Below are 26,549 nucleotides of genomic sequence, written 5' to 3' on the forward strand. Positions count from 1 at the left end.
TCATGATTCCAAAAAGACAGCATCTCTGCCCCAGCCATTTGACACAGGGCCAGCCTCCCCCACGGCACAGGCTGCGTGCGGTCATGATGCCAGCCCCCAGGTATTTAGCTCCGGGTGGAGGTCGGGGTGCTCGCTGTGTAAGAACCGGCTTGGGATCCTGTGGGAGAGAAGGCACTTGGAAAGGTGAAGCTAATTTGGAAGGAAATTTCCAATTAGGGTAAGACTCATAGACTCTCAGAGTTGATGGAAACTCGGAGAACTTTAGTTAACCCTATCCCCTTCATTTATTTACTCTTTATGGTGATAAAATATACACGACATAAAATTCACCATTTTTACCTTTTTCAAGTGGCATTAAATACTTTCACAGTGTTGTGCAGCCGTCACCATTATTCATTCCAGAGCTGTTTCATCATCCCAAACTGAAACTGTAGCCAGTAAACAATAACTCCCCTTTACTCCATCCCTCCAGCCCCTTCCAAGACTTTGAGAAGAGGAAACTGAGGCACAGGAAGTTGTAACTTCCTGTTCAAAAGTGAGCGGGTGCCCTGAAGGCAGTTTCTGGTTTTCCCTGGCCCTCGTTCCCCCACCCAACACCACGCTGCTCCTCTCTTGGAGCCCCTCCCACCTCCAAGTCCAGGTAGGTTTTAATCTAAAACACAGATTCTGGCAGACGAGAAGACGTGCCTTCCAGGGCCAATTTTCCTCTGTGAATTTGTTATTTAACTTTCCAGCTCAACAAAGAGGAATATCTTTTCTGCCCATCCCAGCCCTCCAAGGCTGAAGTAGGACTTAGATGAAAGTCACGCAAAGGCAGTATCACATGGAAAGAACACTGGAACGGGGGCCAGAAAACCTGGACTGCAGTCTGGGCCCTGTCAGCTATGAGACCTCGGGCCAGTCAGCCTTTCTGAGCCTCGGGGTTCTCCGTGGGAGGTCGCACAGCTCCGAGGGCACGGGTGTTTATGTAAGGGACATGAGCCCTTTGAGCCTTGTGCAGGTCCAAAGACTTTGCTCTCCTGAACGTCTGACTCTGACAACAGTGAGACCCCAACAGGAGAGAAAGGAGAAGATTCTGTGTTTTGCCCCTGAAACTTGCTTTGCAGGGGGTGCGGCGGGAATGGCCTGGGTACATTTCCTCCCGAGACCCAGCTGGAGTGTCCACTTCCGGCTCTGGGCAGGGCTTGAGTGGCCAGAGCTGAACTTTTCTTTCCCTCCCCAAATCCACAATTCCCCAGGCCCAGCTTCCACGTCTTCAAAGAGCTAGGCTGCTGCTCCCACCTCAGCTGCCTTGGCGCCGTGTCCCAGATTCGGAGCTTCAAAATAACGAACCTGGCCAGACAGATTGAAGGAAACGTTTACACCCCAAGTCGGGTGACTGACCTCCTGGCATCACCAGCGTTTCTACCGGTGCCTGTTTCTGCATTTTATAAAAAGAATTTTTAACGAAAAGAACTCTTTGGAGAAAAAGTGAAGCATCAGACGCCTCTCGTTTTATTTTTACAAAATATTTTCTTTGTAATAGACCTGAAAGGTTGGGCCCGGAGACTGACGCTGCTTTGCCTAGCTCTGTTCTAACTCCGCATGCAGATTGATTTATATTCTGCCACTGGGAGAAGGGCACTAAGCGGACTGGAGCTGGCGTTTCTCCCTCCCGGGAGGTTAATGACAAGATCTTCTACAGCATTAGTCACGTCTATCATGCTTTCTGTTCCTTCCAGCCGCCTGGTGAAGATGCGGTTTTCTTACCCTCCTAGAAGAAACAGGTTCAGAAAGGTCATGGTCGTACAACCAGGAAAAAGGGCAGGTCTTGACTGTGGTGCTTTGAGATGCCAAACGTGGCAGGTGATAGGAAGTCTGCTCCCCAAGGGAGGCTCAGGTACTTTCCTTAAGGAGGGTCAGGTTCAGGCCCTCCTCTGTTGCATATTTGCTTGTTAGAGGAGAATTTCTTCCTCAACAACTTTTTTAATCCCTTGACAGCTGGGCTAATTATTTGGCCTCACCACACCCCTCTCCCAATGACTCAGGAGTCCAGACATAAAAGCCAAGAAAGAGGTCCAATTTCAAGGGCCGGAAATGTCTGAATTGGTTTCTCAGACCAGCACAGTCACTCAGCACACCCTCACCCTCGTCTGCAGGCCTAGCCCATTTCATTGAGGTCATACACCAATGAGAGTACAAGGTGCCACTGACCAAGGAGAAGTCGCTCTCAGAGCCAGCTATCAGCGGGGCAGAGGTCACCACCTCCGTTGCCCACACCCTGCGCTGTCGAGGTCCACCTACTGGCTCACTCAACGTGTTTTTCTAATCAACTCAATATAACAAAACCCAGTTGACACAAGGCATCGCAGTGAGTACTATGGAGGGCCAGAGAATTATGTAAGATCTGGTCCCTCCCACTGCTTACTGCCGTCGCATGAGGGAGGCAGCTCTGATTAAACACCTGCATTATACAGCAGCCTTCGAAACTTGCTCTGATGGAGGCATGGAGCCATTCATGTACTCGTTCAGTGAATATCTAGGCACCCACTCAGGCCCTGGGCTAGTAACAGTGGCTACTGTTTATCAGCCTTTCCTATAGATCTGGCTCCGTGCTGAGTCCTTTCCTCCCAACAGCACCCTGGCGTAGGTACTATTATCATTATTTTTGTTTTACAGGTGAGAGAGCACAGAGAGGTTAGTAACTTCCCCAAGGTTATGTATTCGCCACCTGTCTCCCAGAATGCCTGTGAGCGTGGTCATTGGCTTCCCACGATGGCAGGGTGTGGGTTGGAGGGACTGATAGGATGGAAACAGTCTTGGAAAAAGGTGAAGGGCCAGAAAAGGGCTTGAGCAAAGGCCCAGAGGTATGAGAGTGCCTGGCACATTTTGAGAAGAGACTACGGTCTGGGTAGCCGGGGTTTAGGTATGTGGGAAGAGTGGTGGGAGATAAAACCTGGCAGGTGAGTTGAAACCAGACTCTGAAGGCCTCAGGGGACTTGCTAGGAAGCCTGGACTTAATCCAGTGGCCAGTGAGGAGCAGTGGAAGGTTGTCAGGCAGAGTCAGGGTGATTCATTCTGGACTTCAGAAAGATCACCGGCCCCTGACTGAGAACAGTGGGGACAGGCAGGCCTGTTGGAGGGCTGTTGCCATCCATCTAATGAAAGGTGGTAAGTACCTGATCCTGACGGACGGGACGGGGGAGGAATGAACGCCTATGAAAGGCGAAGGAGGAGCAGTGGGGGAAGCAGAAATGACAGCGGCTGAGTGCAGCTGGGGACGTCAGAGAAGGAGCATCGGGTGTGAGAATTCCCACAAATCAACCTTCCACTCTCCCGTGGCCTCGGAACACACTGTAACCTGTTGTGGGTCCACAGACTCTGGGAGGGTGTTTCACTCAATAAAAGAAGCTTAGGGGATAGGGGTATGATCAAGGTCAACTCATTGAGGGAGGAGACCTCAGAACATTCATCTATAAAGACTTTGAATATTCAAAGTCAAGATCTTGGCTTCCAAGTTGCAAACGTGACTTATAGAAGGGAAGTGACAACACCGCCGCTTCACCATCCCACCCTGCAACCCCAGTCCCGTCCTGACAGACTTCTCTGTGGCTGACAGCCCCGGGAGACCAATGCATGCACAGCAGTAAACCCCCTTTCTGTTCCTTTCCCCTCTACTGTTTTGTGGGACAGGTGATAGATTTTTTTTTTTCATTATTCTATTAAAGTCATATTTTTATCCTTTTTATTTTTGAGAACACAATAAATGTTCTTTAAGCAAAACACCGAGGAGAAATAGGAGAGGGGTTTGGACTAGACGTCCCTGTGAAACAATGTGCTCCACATATGGACATTCATAGCTCTACGCAGCAATTAGTGCTCATACGTCCTTCCCAGGAACACATGGAACTTTTTATGAAATTTGACCACGTACTACGCATAAAGCAAATCCCATCAAAAATCAAGGAATCAGTATTGTATAGACCAAATTCTCCAACCACATGCAATTAAGTTAGAAATCAGCAAGAAGATAATTTTTTTAAACCTCATACATTTGTAAATTTGAAAACAATGCTATTACAATTGGGTCAAAGAAAAAAACGGTTGAAGAAAACTACTTAGAGCTAAATGATAATGAAAATACTTGGGAGGTACAGAACTAGTTCAAAGAGAGAATTCTATTGCTGTTCAGGATGGTGTTGCATTTATGTATTTTTTTTTACTGCAATTTATTTTATGTCTTCTTAAGAGATGAGCGGAGGTAGGAATATTTTCTAAATTTTTAGAGAAATGTATTCTAAAAAATTAGAAAATCGTGTCTGGTTTGGCCAGATTGGAAACATGAAGGGTTAAACCTCCAAACCAGAAATCATACCAGAAACCAGAAATCTAAAATCCCTCTCCTTCCTCCTCTGAACACAGATTCATACGAAACAAGCATGAAGAGAATAGAAAGAAGAGGCAGAAGACAGAAATGTTGTTTTAGTCAAGGTAGCTCTGAGTTGAGTTCAGGACATTTGGTTTGAGTTTCGTTTGACCATTTTTATTCCCTCAGCACTCTCGATATGTAGTTTTTGTTTTTGTTTTTTGTTTTTGTTTTTTTTGTGCGGTACGCGGGCCTCTCACTGTTGTGGTTTCTCCCGTTGCGGAGCACAGGCTCCGGACGCGCAGGCTCAGCGGCCATGGCTCACGGGCCCAGCCGCTCCGTGGCATGTGGGATCTTCCCGGACCGGGGCACGAACCCGCGTCCCCTGCATCGGTAGACGGACTCTCAACCACTGCACCGCCAGGGAAGCCCTCGATATGTAGTTTTGAACTGTGTTTTGTGACAGGTGATGAGGGATTTAGAAAAAAACAGGTATTTTTCTTCTGGAGTCAGTTGACACCTGCTTTTCTAGGCAGATGGGATTTCACCCTCACTGTCAGGTCTTGAAGTCAGAATCTTGGACACTGACTGGCAAGAAAAATAGACTCCAGGTTTCCTCAGAGCTCAGCGTGTTATTCATTGCTGGCTGATTTCGCCTGTGATTCTCTCCTGTTACCTCATTGCCCTGCCACTTTGAAGAAAAATCAAGAAAACGGATGGAATTCTCTCCGGAAGGAAGAAATTGGGTTGCTGATGGACCGCGTCGTGGTGGTTCTAGGAGGACGCACTACCGCCTGCCGCCCTCTGCTGTTCAAATGAAACCAGGCTTCCCAGCAGTTCTTTCCCACCGGCCAGTACCAGCCTCCTTCTCCTCCTGCGCTTGGGTCTCCCAGAGAGACAGCGTGCATTTTATGTAAATGTCTTCTTCCCTCCACGGCCACTTCCATTTTAGATTCCAGATCTCTCCTCCTGCCCAGCCACCACTTTACGTGGCCTCCAGACTGTTTCTAAGGAAGGCAAATGTTAGCATTTAGGAAATAGCTGCATCTTATGATTAACCCTTCGGGTCCCAGACTGACGCCTCAGGTCCCTGCCCACACCACCGGTGATCATAAGACAAGGTGGTCAGGAGACCTAAATTCTAGTCTACTCATTGAGTGGCCACAGTTAACTTGATTTAACAAATTTTACTTGATCTTTTGCTATGTGCAAGGTGCTATGTTAAGCAACATAACAAACAGTACGTAAAACAGTACATGAACAGGTTACTATCTTCGAACGGTTCACAAGTCTGGTGGGGCAATTAACAGGCAGGGAAGATGTGTGGATAGATGGCAGCGTGTGATCAGAGCCATAGGGAGCAGCCTCTGGAAGAGCAGAGAGGAGAGGAAGGTCACTGTTGGCTAAATCTCAGACCCTGACTGACCAATGAGATTCCAGAACAAGTCAAGTTCCAGATTAATGGAAATCGGAAAACACTCCAAGTTCACAGCAAGGCATTTTCTCAACTCTCCTCCCCCAACTTAGGACCCCACCATTTCACATTTTCATTGCTTTAACAAATATCAACGGAGCACTTATGTGCTAGGTATTACGCTAGGCTCTGAGGCAATGACAATGAAATGAAACGTGGCCCTTGCCTGCATGGGCCTTGTAGTCCATAGGGAGCCGCAGGCAAATACAAGATACAGTGTGAGAAGGTTGGCATGACTCTTCTCCAGTCCATACTCTGATTTGCTTCAAAACAGAAAGAGAAATAAAGGAGGGAGGAATCTCCTATGGGCAGAATCCAGAGTCACAGTTAGGAAAACATTGGTATGGACTTTTTCCAGGCTCTTGGTCCTTGCTGGAGGAGTTTGCAGAGGGGGACTGGGTAGAGATGAGATGTACAGCAAGGATGGGGATTAAAGGTCAGCAGGCAGGCCTTTGACATCGATGACAAAGTCTCGCGATGCTTTTCCCCAGACCTTGCCTCTGCACTGAGCACTGAGGTGGGAAGAGCTGTGGGGGCCAGTTCCCCGTCACTGTCTCCGTAAGGCTGCACTTAATTCCCTGTCTCCTCTGGAAATGGGAATAGGTAACAGGTGCTCGGCACCTCTTCCCAGCGCTTTGGAGGGGCAAGTGAAGGAGTTTGTGAGTAGTTTATGCCAGCCATGCAAGGTTAAGCAAATCAGTGATGGTATTACCATTGTCAGCAACACCTAGGCCAGCCAAGAGGCAGCGGCATGAAGACGGGCGCCTTCCACAAGCCGCCTCCAGCGAGAAGCTGCAGTTAAGCCGTATCAGCAGCCTTTCTCTCCAAAGTCCACACTAAGTTCTACACGGAAGCTAGGAAGATTTTCTTTTTAAACGGTGCCTGTGTTTAACAATATACTTAACACGGTTGGGGTTGTGACAAGAAAGAGGAATAAGGTAAATTCTCTAAGCAGCCGTTTGGGATGTTTATAGAAGTACTGCCACAGTGCAGGTTTACGAAACCCCACTTAACTTTTTATAACGTAGGAAACTGCCATTTGTCTCTTCCATTTGTCATCTTTCTCCTCCCTGTGTCTCCTGGCATAGACTCGATGTCCTGCTCCCTTGTGGATTCCCATCACGATGGGAAATACAGGCCATCGAACAAAGCTGGCAGCATTCCCAAATCTTTTTTACCCTGGAGTCCTTATGATTGAGTGGGGGTAGGACGAGAGAGGGCAGTGCTCCGTGTTTGCTGGAGGCTGGCTATCGCCATCAGCCAGGCTCCCTCCTGGACACTGTGAGCCATTTAATTCCATCTTGCCCACTAGACCATTGGCCCAGGGAGGGCAGGCCGCCACCACCTAACCAAGGGTCAGCTCAGTAAATCTTCATGAAATAGAGCCCTTCAGTCAAACAACTTTCCAGGTGGGCATTATTGTCCCCAATTTACAGATAAAACCGAGGCCTCAGGTGCTTGGGAATGTTGTTCAAGGCAAGGGAGTGTGTCGGCTTAGGGTCTGGTACTATGTCCTCTGTCTGCTGGAGAGTTTACAGTCCCTCCTGCAACCCACACTCTTAAGACCCTCCTCTCTCAGAGGCCATTGATTTTATTGTTTTGGTTTTTTTTAATCATTTTCCAAAACGTTTGCATGCCATTGTGTTTGAAAATAGACTCTATTCAAATAGTATTATACCCAGGAGTAATTATGTTATAGATCCTTTGGCCCTACTTCCAGATTCTGTGTATGAATCAGTCCTAAATTCATTGGAAAACTGAAATGTGGACATAGGTCAAATACTCATTCAACCAACACGTATTAAATGTCCATTACGTGGCAGACCGGGGGCTAGAGGCCTGAGGTACAAAGATGAATCACAAATGGCTCCTGTCTTTGAAGAACTTACGGTCTAATAGCTCTAAGTGAACCATTTTTTCCTTAAAAAAAAATATTACAAAAGTGAAACATACTGACTGCAGAATATTTGGAAAGCCCAGGTAAGAAGAAAAAGAAAAAAGAAATCACCAATGTGCAGATGTTTTATAAATCCTGAGGTCAGGGCCTATGGCTTAGCATCTCTGTATCCGCAAAATCTTACACCAGCCTCAAGAAGCAACGTTTTTTGAATGGGTGGGTGGACGGCCACCCTTCATCTCATCACCCCAAGAAGACCACTATTAACATTTAGGAAATATTCCTAGTTTCCTTTTCTTTGACTGTGAAATGACTGGTTCGATGTCATTCTCCCACCTCGCCTAAGTCAGGTGGACCAGTTTATGGCCTCCTTAGCACCCCCTACAAGTGATGCTGGACTGCCCACCATGTGTACTGGTAGTTTAGTTAATTTTTCAACTAGAGCAACTCTTCACACTTCTCTGCCTACCATGGCCCAGGGCCTCTTCACATAGAGGCGGTTTCTAAGGTGTGGGAGAAGCAGTCGCTTTTACCAAATGCCCCATGCATCCTCCACACCCACCCCTAGAAAAGACTCAGGGGCAGGAAGTTGGTTTATCTGAGATCAGTCCCCTTGGATGGAGGGGAACTTTCAGCAGCTTTCCTCAACAGGCTGCATGTTGATTCACCTGAGGCAGCTTTTAAAACTGCTGGTCCCAACCCCACTTCACACCAATTAAAACAGAATTTCTAAGCATGAGGCCCAGGCACTGGGGGTTTTGTGTGTTTTTAAAGCACCTGGGTCAAGGATTGAAAACCGTTGATTTAAAAGCAGGCCGGGCAGTACTGTGAGTGGCCTTTGGAGACTAGTATAGGGCACCGTGATGGTCAGAGTCTTGAGACACTCAGCCCCGGGACTTGGCGTTGCAAGAGTTTTCTGCAGCCTGCTTCGTGAAAAACCTGGGTGGTAGATGCAGGCAGTCGGTGTGCAGAGGGGAACTCAGAGGAGGAAATATCTTTTTCCAAAGGGCTCGTGTAGATGCCTGTGTCAGGTAAAACCACACAGAAGCCAAGCTCACCTGTGACTTGGGTAAATTGGGGAGATACGTGTGACTGCCCCAACAGACGATTTGCAAGACACATGAGCCTCCTAGCTTCATCATGAAGGAAAGAAAAATTTGGAAGATGAACTGTTAGAGATAAGCTCCTGCAACGATAGGCCTCTTAGCAGAAGGGAGATGATTAGACTTAGATAATTTATTTAAATAGTCACTGAATACTTGTTATTTGTCAAGCATTGTGTGACATACAATATTTCATTTCATCTTCATGATAACGCTTTGTACTAGGTATTATTTATCACCATGTTACGGTGAAGGAAAGTGATGATAGTAAGTTTTTAAAAACGAAGATAAAATCACATTAAGCAAAAGAGGTTAGCCCCAGCCTCTCCTACTGGGAAGCCCAGATTTTGTTCCCCCCACCCAGCTTTATGACCCAGACTGTAGGATTACAGGTAATACAAAAGATAGGAGAAAAACCAAGGCGACATCTTCTCAAGAAGGGGTAATGGCCAGTCGACTGGAAGGTCTTCCCTTCTGTAAGATCCATGGTGTCACAAAGCAGACATTGTAGTGTGCAGAGGGCTCCGGCACGGCCTCTGCCAACCAGCCACGTGACCAGATAGGTCCCTAGGGCAGCCCAAGTCTCTGTTTCCGCAACCGTGCAGCCAAAAGGGCTGTGCAGTGCTTTGCAAGTTGCCCTGTGGAGGCCTGGGCTACAGGAGCAGTTCAGTGGGGCAGGATGGACAGCTGGGACTTCCCTCTTCCCCCTTCAACCAGACAAGCTCTGCATTTAGCTGCTGGAAGGAAACCACTGGGCTGGTTAATGTCCATGACTCTTCCAGTTTAATAGATGTCGGTCGCTCTGTTTTTGAAAATTCCCGACGCTGGGAAGAATCAGTGCCATCACGATGCTTGAGTGCATATTGAGGTGGGGGAGAATGGGTTTTTATGCACAGGGCAGGGAGGAAAAGCAGGTGAGGTGACGCAGGATAACAAGGCCAGCTGTGGCCAGCCCAGCTCTGTAGTCACAGTAAACCTGCCTGGGGCCCGGGCTGCCCAGAGGGAATGTGAACAGTCAGAGCAGATGGGAAAGTAAACCAGGCGGCCTTGTTGTTACTGCAGTAGTGAAGCAGTCACAAGCCACAGGAGCTGGGCTCCACGCTTCTCGCCCCAAACTGTACTTTCCTTTTACTCACTAGGATAGAAGTCTCCCTTTCTCTTTTAGTAGTTTAGGATTTAAGCAATTTTCTGTTTCTTTGTGTTTTTCAGATCTTAAATCCAAATTTCATCCAAGAAGGTGAGTTAAAAAGTGACAGAATTGAGTACGTGGCGATTGGCTAAATAAATTACGGCAAATCCAGCACTGAGGTAGCACCTTTAAACAATGGTGATATAGTTCTCTACTTACGGACAAGGAAAACGTTTAGGATACACTGTTAGGGTGAAAAAGACCACACCTTGTAATGTGTATAATGGGATCCACTTTTTGTAAGAAAATATGTGTTTATATAAAGTCTAAAATGATATATACCAGACTGTTCACAGTAACCCCTGTGTGATGTCACCATGGAGCTTTTTCTTCTCTTTTTTAATCTATATTTCCTAATTTAATCTAAAATAAATATTTATTACTTTTTTTTATTACTTTAAAAATACTTTTTCACGGGACACAGGTGGCTCTACAGAGTTAAGCTGAAGGTTATTTGTGAATCGTTACACAACATGGGTGGGGAATGAGAGGGTTGTGTTATAAAATAGCTGTTTTATTCTGTCTGTTGTGAATGATGCAAATTTATATCGATGTTGATTTGACCACAGTGGCGCCAGAATTCCTCGTGCCCTTAGTGGATGTGACCTGCTTGCTTGGGGACACAGTGACACTGCAGTGCAAAGTCTGTGGGCGGCCAAAGCCCACCATCACCTGGAAGGGTCCAGACCAGAACATCCTTGACACCGACAACAGCTCAGCTACGTACACGGTCTCCTCCTGGTAAGCTAACGTCCCCACGTCAGCAACCCCAGCACCTGGGTGCAGTACCCGGAGGCTAAGTCCGGCATGTAGCTCCTGTTCTGGTTACTTGGTCTCAAGAGAAGAGCTGCCCTGGAGCCTATTCTAGCCCAGAAACTTTGTGCCCCTCGGAATCCTGTGAAACAGTGGTATACTCAATTCCTTCATTAACTAAAGAACAATTTTCTTAGAAGAAACAAAAATGACTTACTCCAAAGTGTGCAATAGAAAACAGAAAATCCAGCCACAAGCATGCTTCTCACAAAGACTACTTAACAAATTTGGTTGGCTGCCTCCCAATTATTCTGTTAATATTTACTGCGGCTAATTAAGAACTTTCTTGCACAGTACTGCTTACAGAGGAAAGCCGTAGCAAGCCCTAGATGCTTAAGAAACATTTATGGAAGAAACAGCTAGGATCAAGACACTGCATCCTTTAACTTAATGTTTTTGCATGTGAAATGGGGTTCCCAGCAGAGACTCCCTGGCCAGGTCCTGAAGTATCAGTGGACCCAGGGAGCTTAGCTTGAGAGTCAGTGCATGGTGAGGCTCATGGAGATCACCAGGTTTTGTGGCGACCAGTGGGGAGGGAGTAGGGCTGACTGTGACCTCTGCATTTAACCCTTTCAGAGCAGTTCTTCCGCTTGATGTCCTGGACCCCAGGCTGGGACTACTGGGAAAGTTATTTAGTAGAGGGATTTGCCTTTGCTTAAGTCACTTAATTATCTTGAGGGTCCCACATGTAGAATGTGAAATACTTGAACATTTCATTCTCTTTCCATTTTCCTGTACCACTTGTTATTGATTGTGGACTGAAAATGTTTTGGGACCAAGTTGCTAGGTGGCAATGACACTAGTAATATTGGGGACCAGTATTTGCATAGGACTTTATATATTTCAAACCACGTTCTGATTCTTATCCCATTTTACTCCTCTACTAAGCCTCATTTACAACCAACTTGAGAGATGGGCATGGCAAGAATTTTCTTCCTCTGTATGGCATTGGGGAGATGGAGAGGCAAGGTTCTCACCCAAGTGTATAAGAAGGTAACAGAACAGGGACTAGACCTTGGTCCTAAGGACTCAGCTCAGCACCCCTTATAGTCACTTGTCTCATTACTGGAGTCTGAAGGGCATCCTTTTCGTGTCCCTAGTGATTCCGGGGAAATCACCCTCAAAATCTGCAATCTGATGCCCCAAGACAGCGGTATTTATACCTGCGTAGCAGCAAACGACCACGGCACCACGTCAACGTCTGCTACCGTTAAAGTGCAAGGTACAGTCTCTTGGATAGTCAAACCTTTTTTGTGCTTTCTTTTTAATATTCATTTTCTAATTCTGGTAAAATACACATAACATAATATTTGCCATCTTAACCAATTTCAAGGGTACAGTTCAGTAGTGTCAAGTACATTCACACTGTTGTGTAATCCATCTCTGGAACTCTTTTCATCTTGCAAAGCTGAAACTCTGCACCCGTTAAACAACGACTCCCCATTCCTCCCCACGCCCGGCTCCGGGCAGCCACCATTCTACTTTCTGTCTCTATGAATTTGTGTTAGTCAGACATTTTAACTGGACATTACAAGGGATCCCTGAGACCTGGGAAAGAAGAGGTACATTGTGAAAGTTCCAAAGCAAAGTTCCAGCAAATGGGAACAGAATGAATCTTTGATAAGAGCTGGCCGGGCCCTACTGTACACCTCCTAAAGCCTAGTTCTCTGACCAAGCTTTCTCTCCAGGGTGCAGCATTTAGTCCGAGGAAGAACTTCTGACAGCAAGGTACATCTCCCAGCTCTCTCTCGGGCCTAGGGAAAGGTGTGCCACTCGGTGGAGAAGGTCATAGGAAACATTTGAGACACAGGTTAGGTGTGTCAGCCTTGGTGTAAAATGCCAAGTTCTGCAGAAATAGCATTTGACCCTAATTTCTGTCCCTGTAGGTGTTCCAGCGGCCCCTAACCGCCCCATTGCCCAGGAGAGAAGCTGCACCTCTGTGATTCTCCGCTGGCTGCCCCCATCCAGCACGGGAAACTGCACTATTTCTGGTTACACTGTGGAGTACAGAGAGGAAGGTGCGCCGTCTCCCCCTGCTCTTCTTCTTCTATCTTCTCTTTCTCTTAAGGAGGGCCTTCAGAGTCATAAAACTATTTGCCTCTAAGCCTTTCATCAGCTATTCCTTCCAACTATTGTCTTCCAACTCAGCACAAAGGCCTCAGTGCCGGGCTACAGCCACCTTTGATCTCAAACACCGAGCAGGGTTTTTTGCCAGAATAATGACTCACGGCAGGTTGCAAAGCACCTTCACGTGCACTTCTCTGCTTAACCAGCCCGATCACTCAGACAGGGACCATCGGGCCTATTTTACAGATGATGAGGTTAAAGCTTAAAGAAAGTTAAGAAACACAAGGCTGGGGCTCATAAGAGGCAGAGCTGGCGAGAGAACCCAGGCCTCTAGTTTGCTAATCTGTGACCTTTCTCCCAGAGAAGTAATGAGGGTGGCAAAAGCAGAGGTCTACCCCACCTCCGCCCCCCAACTTTACCCCCAGACAAACTTTAGAGACCCCTATAAATATATATATATGATGACTTTTCAAATTGTTCCGTCTTTAAATTTGTTACATTTACGTGCTAAGCGTGCATACATTTCCTTAGCAGTTAGAAACCACTATTATCCAGAAGAATTAGTTGAAATGAGAAGCTGCCAGGTAGCTCTAATTGTTAAAACAAAAGACCTCTCTGAGCCGTGTGATGAGTCACACACCTGAATTGAAAGCAACCGCTGGCACCTGGAACCAGAATCCTCCGTTTTACTCTGTGTTACTCTTCTTATTTTAACCCTTCTTTCTTCTCTTAAACAGGCCCTCTGCAGTTATAAAGCTGTTTATGTTTGCCTCTTTCTTTAGCTGTTCACTGTGTCTCTCAACGCAGCACAAAGGTATCGATCGATGCTGAGCTGAGAGACGTCTCTCTCCAAGCCTGTATTTCCCTTAGCGTTATTCAGGTCATAGTTTATAAGATGAACTAAGTTCTCTTGGGAAAGTTATTTAATCATTCTGAGCCTTGGTTTCTTTATCTGTAAAGTGAGATTAATCCTCCCAACCTCATGGGATTTCTGAGGATTTAAGTGAGAAGGTTAAATGAGAGAATTATGGGAAGACTCCTTCCGCAGTACTTTACATGTACCTAATGCTCCATACATGTTCCTTTCTGTTTCAATTTCCAAATGCATATTTTCTCTCACTTTGTTATTAATTCACAATATACTTTTCTGGCCTTGTTAAAAATGTGCCGTGTGTGCTTCTGTAAATTCTGCACGCTCTATGTCTTTTCACTCTCCCACGTGCCCATTTGAAAATGAACAGACTCTACAGGCCAGCTGCTTGTACCGCTCTCATGACGTGTTCAGTCTTTTAGGAAATTGAATCCAAACCTGCCACAGTTAGCCCACAGGCTCTCGAGGCCCGAGGCAGTGACCACAACTGTCCCTTGAATGGAATGTGTCGCTTTTCCTTTCTTTGTTTGCTAAAGGTCTTTGAAACAATGTGCCTCTGGCCTTTCCTCTTTCCTTCTCCTCGGAAACTGTGCCCTAGGTTCCCAGGCCTGGCAGCAGTCGGTAGCGTCGACCTTGGACACTTACCTTGTCATTGAGGACCTCAGTCCTGGGAGTCCTTATCAGTTCAGAGTCAGTGCCAGTAACCCCTGGGGGATCAGCCTTCCCAGCGAGCCCTCAGAGTTCGTGCGACTTCCAGAATACGGTGAGTCCCAGCCATGCCCAGTACCCCAGGCGATAGACAAGACACCTGGCCGACTGTCACATACTCACTGGCACTGGCTGCCCACTGGCATGTCACGTCAATAGGCCACTGAGCTAGAGGTGACCTGGATTTGCTTGTCGGCTTCTGCCAAGTAGCGTTTCAGAGGCCTCACGAAGGGTGTTTCCGTAAAGTACAGGGCTCAAGTTAGAGCTGCCACCCATGTCTACCCTGGGCCTGCCAGCTTCCTGGGCACCTGTGTGCGTCTCCAGGGACCAAGAGGGGCAGGCAGGGGCCGTGAGTCACACGGATGCTACCAACCCTCTTCTGAGACGGGAACACTGAGCCACCTCTTCCCTGGGAACCCCTGCCGGCCTACGTGTACCTCAGCCCCACTCACCAACTTAAAACAGGGCGAGGAAAGCAACCTGCCTGAAGGATTTGAGTCAAAATGAGTATTCAATAGTTTCTCCACCCCCAACCCTCCCAGAATGTCTTGTTTCAACATGGATATGTTTTTACGTAGATGTGTTGAATAACTAAGATACGCATTTAACTAGCTGCACATGAGTATTTTACAAACGTGGTTCTTATTTTGCCCCCCTATTCATTAGCTCATCAAGCCACCTTGGTCCCTGGGACATTTTGTAAGAGGAAACTTGTTAACCTAAAGAAATCTCCAAATAGCAAGGTTTGGGGCAGGGCAGGGCAGTGGACTGTGTACATGGGGGCAGGGAGAGGAGGTCACTGTAGTTAAAAGACAGTGAACCTGTGTCTTGGGGTTAAGGGCATCCTGGAGTCTCAAGAGGAGCTGTGGACCCTCTAAGGCCCCGGGCTGCAGTCCCGGCCCCGTGGTTAGCTCCGGAAATGCTCCCCAGGCCTCTCCCCACTGCCAGCCGGGTTCAGCTCTGCTCCCAGGGGCCTGTGACTCACTGGGAAACCTTGGCCCTAGTTCTCTATTTCCTGAGAACTCAATATGGGTAAGCCATGTCCAGGCTCAGCCCGGCTGTGCTCTGGGCAGCCTGAGGTGACCGGGGTCAAAAGAGACGTGCTGCAGGCTTGACTACTCTTCTCCCAGGCCACTGCCTACATCCCGCCCAGGGATGACCGCTGCTTTTTGTGAGCCTTGCTCCCCAGCAGTCAACACAGATAGATATTGGTGTGCGTGCTTGTGTGTGTGTGTGTGTGTGTGTGTGTGTGTGTAAATCATTGCCAGGGAATTAATGCATCATACAAGGTAATACCACCGAAGATTTGGGGTTAGGCTAAATCACTTAATACACCAGATAAGCTCATTCATGCTGAGAACAAAGGAGTGAGAAAGCAGTTTTTAGAATGTTTGGAGCACTTTCGTTTCCTTTTCCCCTTGGCCGTATAACTCTTCCCCTTTCCTCTCTGCTGCAGCCTCCCTGCAGCCCTGATTCTCACTGGCTTTTCTAGGCCTTTCAAAGTGTTTTTCTTTCTCCCTTTTAATTTTTTCTAGCAGATTTCTATTTGACAACATCCGGAAGTTACATCTCTGATTGTTCGGAGTTTTCCCTTCGTTTATGGAGATGGTACAGGGAGTCTGACTCTGTCATGTCAGTTTCCCCTTGGATAATATTTTTTTAAGATAACATTTCAGAGAATTGTGGCATTTTCCCACTGAGTTAGATTCCATATTTAGTCATGAGAATTGCTTTGGGGGTGATGCTGGAGCTTTTCTGTTAACCTTTTCGTTATTCTTATATGGCTTTCTCAATATTATAAATGGATTCTTTCTCTTCCAAAGATGCGGCGGCTGATGGTACCACCATTTCTTGGAAGGAAAATTTTGATTCAGCTTATACGGAGCTGAATGAAATTGGAAGGTAATAACCCAGTTTTCTGTTCCTTTATTCATGAACACTTAAAAACATCACATGATAATAACGACTTCTTGTTTTGTGTTTCTTTCACTAAGTGCATTTTCTCTATAGTAAGAAAAAACTAGAGTATTTATGTGTATTTTCTATGGTTCTTTTTCTAACTGCTTACATTAAAGTTCTCAGCCTTTCTACTTTTCTAATATAAGAATTTAAGGCTCAGTCATTTCTTCAAAGTACAATTTTAGCTAAATTCTGATATGTGGCATTTTCATTATTCAGTTCTAGGTATTTTTCCTTCAACTATGATTCTTTTCTTTGACCCAACTGTAGAACTGTTTTAAAATTTCCAAATGTATGAGATTTTAAAAAATTGTCTTCTTACTACTGATTTCTAATTTAATTGCTTTGTGGTTGGAGAATTTGGTCTACATGATACTGATTCCTTGATTTTTGTTGGGACTTGCTTTGTGAGTACTATATGGTCAATTTTCATAAGAAGTTCCATGTGTTCTTCAGAAGAATACATAAGCACTAATTGTTGGATACAGGTCTCTCTCTCTCTCTTTTGGTTAGAAAAATGTGTCCTCAAAAATGAAAAAGGATAGAAATGTGACTTTTAACAGAATAGTGAAAAATAATGTATCACCTGTCTCACAAAATCGTTGATGGGAAGGTTTTACATGCCTGTAATGTATTGGTCTCCAGGAGGTCTAGGTGAGAGAATGTGGGTAGATCTTACAAGTCACCCACCCTCCTGTGATGTGTAAATAAAAGAGCACTCACTAGCAACGGGCCATTAGCGTCCTCTCCATCTCTGATTGACGGCTCTCAATGAACGGTAAAATTTCCTACGTGGTTGTGACAGAGGTTGTGTAGAGAGCAAATATGTTCGTTATTCCCATTTCTTAGGCAGGAGTAACAATGTAATTCACTGCCTTTTGTTACAGCTCCTTTCATCAAAAACCAGCTTTAGCTCTACTTTCCTATCTTCTTGGTGTAGCCAAACAGAAAAGATAAAGCCAGTGGAAATTGACATGGTGATGATGATGAAGCTTTTTGAGTAGTATAGTATTCTGGATACCATGCAGATAGTATACAAAAGCTGTTTAAGCTAATCCTTACAACACCATGAGGTAGTGTTTGAGTAGATTTCCGGTAAAGGAAACTCAGGTTCAGGAGGTCAAGTAACTTTCTCAAAATCCCACAACTAGTACGTGTAGAACCAGGATTCAAACCCTGGGCCACCTGCCTTTAGCCTGTGCTTGTTTTACTAATATATGTTGTTTCTCATCATAGCAATTTTTGTCAAAAATAAGTTCTAGTAGTTGAAATCTAGTTTTCTCCATGATCTTAAAGTTTGTGAAGCTACATATGACCCCAATAATAAGCAAATCAAATCCCCATCTGGTTCTAAATGAAATTGGTTCCACCACCTGGATGTACCGGTTAATTCCTCCCCAAGGCCTGTATTTGCTGTTGATAGCCATAGGCTAAGGCATGTTTTACATAGAAGAGATGGACGTTTTGATATTTCTTAAGGGGAAATCAATTTTCTGATCTGTTCCAAGCAATTGATTTTTTTTTTTAATTTCATCTCCAATAACCTGAAGCTTTCCCTCTCTCCCAAGTAGTATCGTCTTCATCTTTTTAGAAGATCCTTTAAAATGCTATATATTAACAGAATGGAAATAAAACATATAGATACTTACATGAGATACATAAAACATATCTGTGCCAGGGCCATGTAAGTGAGTCAGCTTTCTCCATCACACCTAAACCTAAAATTCTAGATCTATATGACTATCTTGTTAAAAATAGCTCTCCAGTAATTAAGTATTACAAAAAACAAAAAAGAAATAGCTTCACTCCTACAGCCCATCCATAGAAGCAAAGAGCACCTGAGCATGGCATACTTAACCAGAAATAAACTATATAGGCACCATTGCAGCTTAAAGAAGCCAAAGACTTATCCCTTGGGAATGCTACCTGGTTACCTGTACAGGATCCAAAAAGGTAGCGGTACCAGGCCTCCAGGTAAGGATGGCAGGTTGAATGGCAGGTTGAATGGCAGGTTGATGGCAGGCATCCATTTTCATTCCCTCCTGAGACTTCACTGAATCTACAGTAAAGGATTTTTTTTAAGCAGGCACGTAAAGATGAGGACATTGGAAGAAGAGATAGCAAGTAGTAGAAGCAGAAAAGGAGGTGAAAGTGGCAAATGACTGAGAGACCTGAGAAACTCAGTCCAAGTCAGTTATGGGGTCAAGTGAGAGCCAGTGCAAGTTTTGCAGCAGAATTCCCGGAAGGCTCAGGTGCTGGAAGCATCCAGTACCTCTGGAAATATGTGTGAAGAAGATGCTAAAATTGGAAGGGTTGTCTGAACCTTGTGTGAGAAGAAATTGTGGCTCCAGACCTCCTCCCCAGCTTCAGGTAGCTGTGTGATTGTCCTTCCCAATCAAGGAAAAGACTGAAGATTTATCCCCTGGAAAGGGTGAAACAGAGTGCCTCTGTTCTCAGGGACACCAGCCCAACTAAGGGCAATGGAACCATACTCCAAACAGGGCCACTGTGAGAATAGATAAATGCTAGATTCTGAGGACCCCTGCTGTCCTACCCACCAGACCTCCAGAGGTGGACAGCCAGGGCCTCACCTTCCAGACAGAAAGTAGGAGGGTCCTCCTCTGGAGAATCTGACCAGCTCAAGAGGAAAGACTTAAAGATACTGACTCTGGAGTTGCCCCTGACAAAACAGTCCATTCAGATCACCCTACAGTGAAGGTCGAGTTGACAGGCTCCACCCACACACGCAGAGCTTCCAAACAGCTTTTTAGTCCCCAGCTTTTAAAATGAGCCAACTTCTGATGCTGGCCAAGATGGAGTAAGCCCATTGTAGCCTTTCTCTCCCACTGGCTACAACCAGAATCCATGGATGAAATACAGATAGCAGCTACCTGAGCATTCTGAGAAGTAAGTAACAGAGAGATTGGGGAGGGAAGTTAACACCTGAAAAAAGACAAGGACAGTGGCACTGAGTTTTCTGGGTTATTATGTTCTGAGGGGTTTTTGTTTTTCTCCTGATCTCTTAGCTTTAACCCAAGGGTGGGCTAAATCAGTGAACTGTGCAGCAGGCACAGAGAGCAAAATCTCCAAGAGAAATCCATCTTTATGGCCAAAAGACAGGAAGAGAGCAGGGAGATTCCTATTTTTTCCCCTTTCTTCTTTCTCTTTTTTTTTTTTTTTTTTTTGCTGTACGCGGGCCTCTCACTGTTGTGGCCTCTCCCGTTGCGGAGCACGGGCTCCGGACGCGCAGGCTCAGCGGCCATGGCTCACGGGCCCAGCCGCTCCGCGGCATGTGGGATCTTCCCGGACCGGGGCACAAACCCGTGTCCCCTGCATCGGCAGGCGGACTCTCAACCACTGCGCCACCGGGGAAGCCCCTCTCTTACTCTATTACCCACAAGGGCATTCATGTGGAAGTGTATGAGGATGCCAGAGGCTAAAACTCTTGACAGAATCCCATATTTCTGGCCAGCGGAACTACAGCAAGTGTCCATTTGAGCTAAAGAATGTGGCAGAAATCTCAGTGAGGAGAGAGCTAAATATTTTTATAAGAATCATATGCAAAGGATTAGGAATAATAATGCTTTGAACATTAACAGTTAACATCATCAATCACACTAGAAGTTAGAAGGCAATAGAATAATTCCTTCAAATTTTTTTTGACCTAGAATTATACCCAGAGAAACTAACAATCAAATATAAATGTAGAATAAGCATGTTTTAGATACGCAAATCTCAAACAACTTATTTCCCATGCACTCTTTTTCAGAAAAGATTGAAGAATGTATTTTACCACAAAAAGGAAAAATAGTCATAGTTTACTAGAGGTTTAACTGTGACCAACACTGACATAGTTGCGATAATGGAAACACTGAATATTGATTACAATATAATTCTCTTGGGGGGACAGGGGATGGGAAAAGTGGTTATGTGATGGGGACAAAGGAAGGAAAGAGACCAAAATCTCATCTTCTATAGTGGGATGTCAACAGATAATAACTAAAACTGAAAAGTCAAGAAATAGCCATACAAAATATACTATATTTAGAGTCATAGAAGTAAATACCTAAATAATCAGCAAAATACACTGAAGTGATATATTAAACTACCTCTAGAGGAAGAAAAATGGGGACGGGTGGAGGATGAGGCACTATTGTTTTTAATAAGAAACTTTGTTAAAGCTAATTGACTTTTCAAACCATGGGGATGCATAACTTTGATACACACAAAATATATTTTAAAAATTAAGGTAGCAGTACCTTGACATAACCACTAATTCAGGAGATCTCTCCTCAATCAATTGTTTTCCTATATCCAAAGTCCTCTGGAAGGAGGTAAGCTACAATAAACAAACAAGAGAGGGCGCTGTTAAAACGCAGAATGGTAGTTTATTAATGGATGACATAAAACAGAGCTGCCAGTTTGACCACATACTTGTTCACTAGGCCAAGAATGATGTCTGACATGTCATAGGCATTTGATTAATATTTGTCTAATACTTGCTTTATTAATTAGGGCTTTCTCTTCTTTGGGGAAAATCTATAGTAAAAAAAAATTATTATTATCAGGAAGTTGCTTGGTGAACACAGAGCCAGGTCAAGGAGTCTGTTGGACAATCTTAGTAGTGGCCATGGTGTCTGATGCATTCGTTTCTGCTAGAGGAGTGGACTGCCCTTTGGACTGCTCATTCCTCTGCTCTTGGGTTAGGGCACCCATGAACAGGCTTTGGATGATGCTGCCTTATCACCTCTTTGACCCTCCCTCTCTCTGCTTCCATTGCTGACCAGTTTCTCCATCTATCTCACTCTCTTACTACCTTCCATAGGCCTGCAGGTGAGTCTGGGAACCATTCTGTCTATTTCAGCTACAGTTAATTTTGTTAGATATAAAAATGGCATGGTGGTTATATATTTTCAAATGTCCTTGTCAACTAGAGATGCAAACCAAGTATTTATGCAAGAAATAACATGCACTTAAAACACTCCAGATGGGGCTTCCCTGGTGGCGCAGTGGTTGAGAGTCCGCCTGCCGATGCAGGGGACACGGGCTCGTGCCCCGGTCCGGGAGAATTCCACATGCCGCGGAGCGGCTGGGCCCGTGAGCCATGGCCGCTGGGCCTGCGCGTCCGGAGCCTGTGCTCCACGATGGGAGAGGCCACAGCAGTGAGAGGCCCGCGTACCGCAAAAAAAAAAAAAAAAAAAAAAAAAAACTCCAGGAAAAAAAGGACAGGAGGTGGGAAAAGAATAGATGAAAGGTTGGCAAAACGTTGATAATTGTTGAAGCTGACTGCTGGGTACACAGAAGATCTGTTCTACTATTCTCTCTACTTTTGTGTATATTGGAAATTTTCTGTAACAGAAGGATCATAAATATAAAATAAGATGAAAAAATTGCCTCTTTAGAAAATGTTTTGAAATTACCATAAAGCAGAGTTCCTCCTTCTTTAACATTGTCACTGTTATATATTATAGAAATATATTCTGTTCAGAAAAGAAAACTGAACCTGTGGTTGATGTTCAAAATGACAGAAAAATATAATGACTAAAAATATTGTTTAGTTTTTTGCATCTCAAAGAACCCTAAAAGGCTAAGAAAGGAAAGATGGCTTTTCTGAATGATAACATTATAATTAAAAGTACAGAAAAGTCGATTCCTAATAAAATGTTACTGTCTAATCACTTTGGATAAAACTTCTCATATCCTTCAATAAAATGATACCTAGTTGATTGAGGAATCTTGGCAAAACACTTTCTTCCTTTTGTTTTCCAGAGGCCGGTTCTCCATAGTAAAGAAGTGCATTCACAAAGCTACTCGCAAAGATGTCGCTGTGAAATTTGTTAGCAAAAAAATGAAGAAAAAAGAGCAGGCTGCCCACGAGGCTGCCCTACTTCAGCACCTGCAGCATCCCCAATACATCACTCTCCATGACACCTATGAGTCCCCCACTTCCTACATCCTTATTTTGGAACTGTGAGTATAGGCGTCATCTCTCGAAGCTGGTCCCGAGCTATTTGGGTTATTTCTTGCCCACAATTAATGGAAATGGCAGTTACATTTCATACAATGTCTTCTAGTTTACAAAGTGTTTTATGTAACATGCACTCTCCCCTCCACTGTATAAAAATGTTATTCCCATTTTATAGATCAGAAAGTCAAGGATAAGGAAGATCATTAAAAGTAGCTCCTTAGGGCTTCCCTGGTGGCGCAGTGGTTGAGAGTCCACCTGCTGATGCAGGGGACACGGGTTCGTGCCCCGGTCCGGGAAGATCCCACATGCCGTGGAGCGGCTGGGCCCGTGAGCCATGGCCACTGAGCCTGCGCGTCCGGAGCCTGTGCTCCGCAATGGGAGAGGCCACAATAGTGAGAGGCCCACGTACGGCCAAAAAAAAAAAGTACCTCCTTAAAACTATGAAATGGAGAAGCTGGGACTTGAACCCACATCTCTCTCACTCCAGTTTTCATCTTCTTTCTCTTATGGACTCTTGGGCTGGGCAGGAGTTTAGGAAAAGCTTATGGACAATGGGCTTATTGACAGGGATGGAGTTGAATTAAAGAGAGGGGTTTGTGCATCTATCCACTGCCATAGCATCCCCAATCTACCACCCAAGAAATTCCTTTAAGGGCAGAATCTTACCCTCAAAACCTTCCACTCATTCCAGATTTTCTAGGGACTCAGGCAGCCAGATACTTGGGGCTACGTACTGGGCCCCGGAATAGACCAATAAGGTCACATCCTTCCCACTTCTTCCCCAGGCTAAGAACAGAGCTCGTGCTCTGTGGTTTAGGGAGATCTTACAGAGGCTAAAGAGAACAATCTTTTCAGAAGTATGGAGCCCTCGTAGAAATGTTGTCTGATTGGTGCTGATGAGGCCCTGCGCCTGGAGAGGAGATAGACATTTACACCGAAGACCAGTGCTGTGTCTGGCTCCGCATGAACCTACGTTCCGTAGAGAAGCACCTCCGTTTACACCTTTCAACTGTCATTTTAGTCTTGCTCTTGTGTGTTAGTCTAGGTGTGTGTGTGGGGGAGGAGGGGTTCGAAGCAGTAACTTTCTGTAAATTTATTTATGATGAAAAAAAGAAAGCCAAAATGCAAACATCTTAGGCTACATTTTTTAACTGGTTGAAAAGAGACAAGAGGAGACAAAACCATCACTGTTAGTCATTGTAATCCTTTTGTGATACTTAACTTTCTATAGCTGTGTAGTAGCTGGTAAGTTGTCACTTTGTTTTTCTTTTTTTTCAATTGATAAAAATAAGTTTAATTTATATGCACATTAACCACTTATTCTGACCTCATGCTTTACTATTTAGTCCAGTTCTTTTTTTTTAAAATTTTTATTGGAGTATAGTTAAGATTGTCACTTTGGATTTCATAAATACATTTACAAACAGCCTTTCAGAGCCTAACCTGTTTGTTAAGAGCTTCCTAACTCAAAAGGTACATTCTGTTGACAGTGAACTATGTTTGTTTACAAGTGACAACATGTTGTACTTGAGTTCCAATAAAAAGTATTGTCACTTGTGTATCAACCAAGGTGGTACAGCAGACCCAGAACCTTTGCCTCTTCAGACTTGTCAATTACCATTCTGAGGGAAGGTGTTGACTACCAGGCTGCCACAGAGTTATGGAAAGAAGCTGTTCTTGGCATGGAGAACCTGGGCTCTAATTCCAGCTCTGTGATTTGGGGCAGTGTACTTAGTTTCCTGGGCCTCAGGGTCCTTATCTGTGAATTCTGAAGATGTTTCCACTTCTCAGGGATGTTGCAGGGATTAACTGAGATGAATATTGCATTTACTATGTGCCACCCACTGTGTAGACCTGGGCCTGGGTGGCAGGAACAAAGATGAAATGTTATATTTCGTTTTTTTTTTTTTCTTTTTTTTGGCGGTACGTGGGCCTCTCACTGTTGTGGCCTCTCCCGTTGCGGAGCACAGGCTCCGGACGCGCAGGCTCAGCGGCCATGGCTCACGGGCCCAGCCGCTCCGCGGCATGTGGGATCTTCCCGGACCGGGGCACGAACCCGTGTCCCCTGCATCGGCAGGCGGACCCTCAACCACTGCGCCACCAGGGAAGCCCTAAATGTTATATTTTTTGCCCTTGAGGAGTTAGAAGTCTAATGACAAAGTCCATAGGTAAATGAATGATTTCAGCATAGCCTGGTAAATGCATATTTTGGAGAGAGTTGTGTGAGAACATAGAGAGGGGCTTGGCTGGACTTGAGGTTCAGGGAAGATTTGTAGAGAGGCAGTACCTGAGCTAAACCCTGGTTATGCCATGACTGTGGGTACCCCTTTGGTGGCCATCTAAATTGCTGGTAGAGCTTTTCTCTACCAGGCAACTGAGGTTCTGATTCCCTAGTCTAGGGAGGGACCTGGGCATCTGCATTATCTAAGCGCTCTAAGGATGAACTTGGTGGCTGAGACTTTCTGGTCTCAGAGTAGAGCTACTGTTAACTTCTCCCTAAAACGCTCTAAGAAGTTCAGGGGGCTGCATCTAACAAGCCTAGCCCTACTCCACTCCATGCTCACCACCCCTATCCCACCCTGGCAGGGTCAGAGGAAGGCAAAGGAGGCCTTCATGGGACCTAGCCTTTAATCCTGTCAAGGAAAGTGGGAGAAGAGAACAAGTTTGTGGGAAGGAATAAGCTAGAGAAGAGAATGGAAACTTGGCAGGGGGATGTCAGCTGTGTTCAAAAGCAGTTTCTGACTCTGGCTCAGGCTCCTCTGCCTGGGCCTTTCCTGGGGATAGGCCTCAATGGCCCAATGCATATTAGAGACCAGCTGCCTGACATCTGGTCACTCCCTGCTAAAGAGGGCCCAGAGCACCTGAAAATAGTTGCCATTTATTGCACACTTACTATTGCTACCAATTATGCTTAAATGCCTCATTGTCTCACTTGATCCTTGGACAATCCTCATAATGAAATAACTATTATTATTGTTGTTGTTGTTACTCTAAAGATGAAGAAACCAAAACACATAGAGTTTAAATGACTTGCTCCAAGCCGCCAACCTGTTAGTGGCAGAACCAGGATTTGAATCCAGGTCTGGCTGACCCCTTGTACCAGGCTTTCAGATATAGTTTTTAAGGTTGGAAGGTTGCCCAAGAGGGATGGGATTCAAAAGGGGGGTCAAGAATGCCAAGATCAGGGCTTCCCTGGTGGCGCAGTGGTTGAGAGTCCGCCTGCCGATGCAGGGGACACGGGTTCGTGCCCTGGTCTGGGAAGATCCCACGTGCCACGGAGCGGCTGGGCCCGTGAGCCATGGCCGCTGAGCCTGTGAGTCCGGAGCCTGTGCTCCGCAACGGGAGAGACCACAACAGTGAGAGGCCCGCGTACCGCAAAAAAAAAAGAATGTCAAGATCAAACTTTGCCTAGTTTCTATTTTTCCCCAACTAAAAATTGACAAGTAAAAGCTATTTGCAAGACATATATGAGGTTCCTCGAAGCCACCAGATTCCAGTTATTCAGACAATTGCAAGATCTCTCTCTCCCTCCTTTCTCTATTTTGCAATCTAATCTCTCTTAAAGGGGTGTCAGACCTTTTTCCTTGTGAGCAGTTTCAAAAGTTAATGAAACATAATGTGTCTTAAGGTTATACAGATTTCTTCCCTGAAACATGCATGTATGTATCTATCTATCTATCTTTTTAATATAAGTTCTGAACATTGTACTAACTTTGGGCTCTAACTAAAATATGCATGTGTTGCAACATTGATCTTCATTTATAATAGGGAGTAGGAGAAATGTTAGCAAACTTACAGATTTTTGTGTGTGTTCTTTTTCTGTTTTCTTTATAAACGTATTTCCTTTGCCTTTTCCTCCCTATTTTCAGGATGGATGACGGCCGACTCTTAGACTACCTTATGAATCATGATGAGCTGATGGAAGAAAAAGTAGCTTTCTACATACGAGACATCATGGAAGCCCTGCAGTACCTTCACAACTGCAGGGTTGCACATTTGGACATAAAGGTAATAAGAAGTAGCAACCCTAGCAGGGAAATGGTTAAGTCTAACCTGCCAGTCATTACCCTTGAGGGAGGTAAATGCTCATTTTATTTACTTACATTAGAATCCCTGTGAATGTTAAACACAAAATGGGTTGTCACAATTTAAGTG

At 45.2% G+C, this 26,549-nt stretch overlaps 1 protein-coding gene across 3 annotated transcripts in view; it reads left to right on the forward strand.

Annotated features, from left to right (window-relative positions):
• KALRN (kalirin RhoGEF kinase) overlaps window positions 1–26,549 on the forward strand; it is a gene marked incomplete at its 3' end in the record, with an annotated part of 643,513 nt that overhangs the window by 614,043 nt on the left and 2,921 nt on the right. For all 3 annotated transcript variants that reach the window (XM_082839566.1, XM_082839572.1, XM_082839570.1), the window contains 8 exons: window positions 10,029–10,056; window positions 10,578–10,749; window positions 11,922–12,043; window positions 12,708–12,839; window positions 14,358–14,522; window positions 16,291–16,369; window positions 22,196–22,396; window positions 26,264–26,402. In XM_082839566.1, the coding sequence (XP_082695692.1) occupies window positions 10,029–10,056; window positions 10,578–10,749; window positions 11,922–12,043; window positions 12,708–12,839; window positions 14,358–14,522; window positions 16,291–16,369; window positions 22,196–22,396; window positions 26,264–26,402 (1,038 nt within the window). The remainder of the gene's footprint in view (window positions 1–10,028; window positions 10,057–10,577; window positions 10,750–11,921; window positions 12,044–12,707; window positions 12,840–14,357; window positions 14,523–16,290; window positions 16,370–22,195; window positions 22,397–26,263; window positions 26,403–26,549) is intronic.

Source organism: Leucopleurus acutus, assembly GCF_964270905.1.
Source record: "Leucopleurus acutus genome assembly, chromosome: 5".
Taxonomy (NCBI): Eukaryota; Metazoa; Chordata; class Mammalia; order Artiodactyla; family Delphinidae; genus Leucopleurus; species Leucopleurus acutus.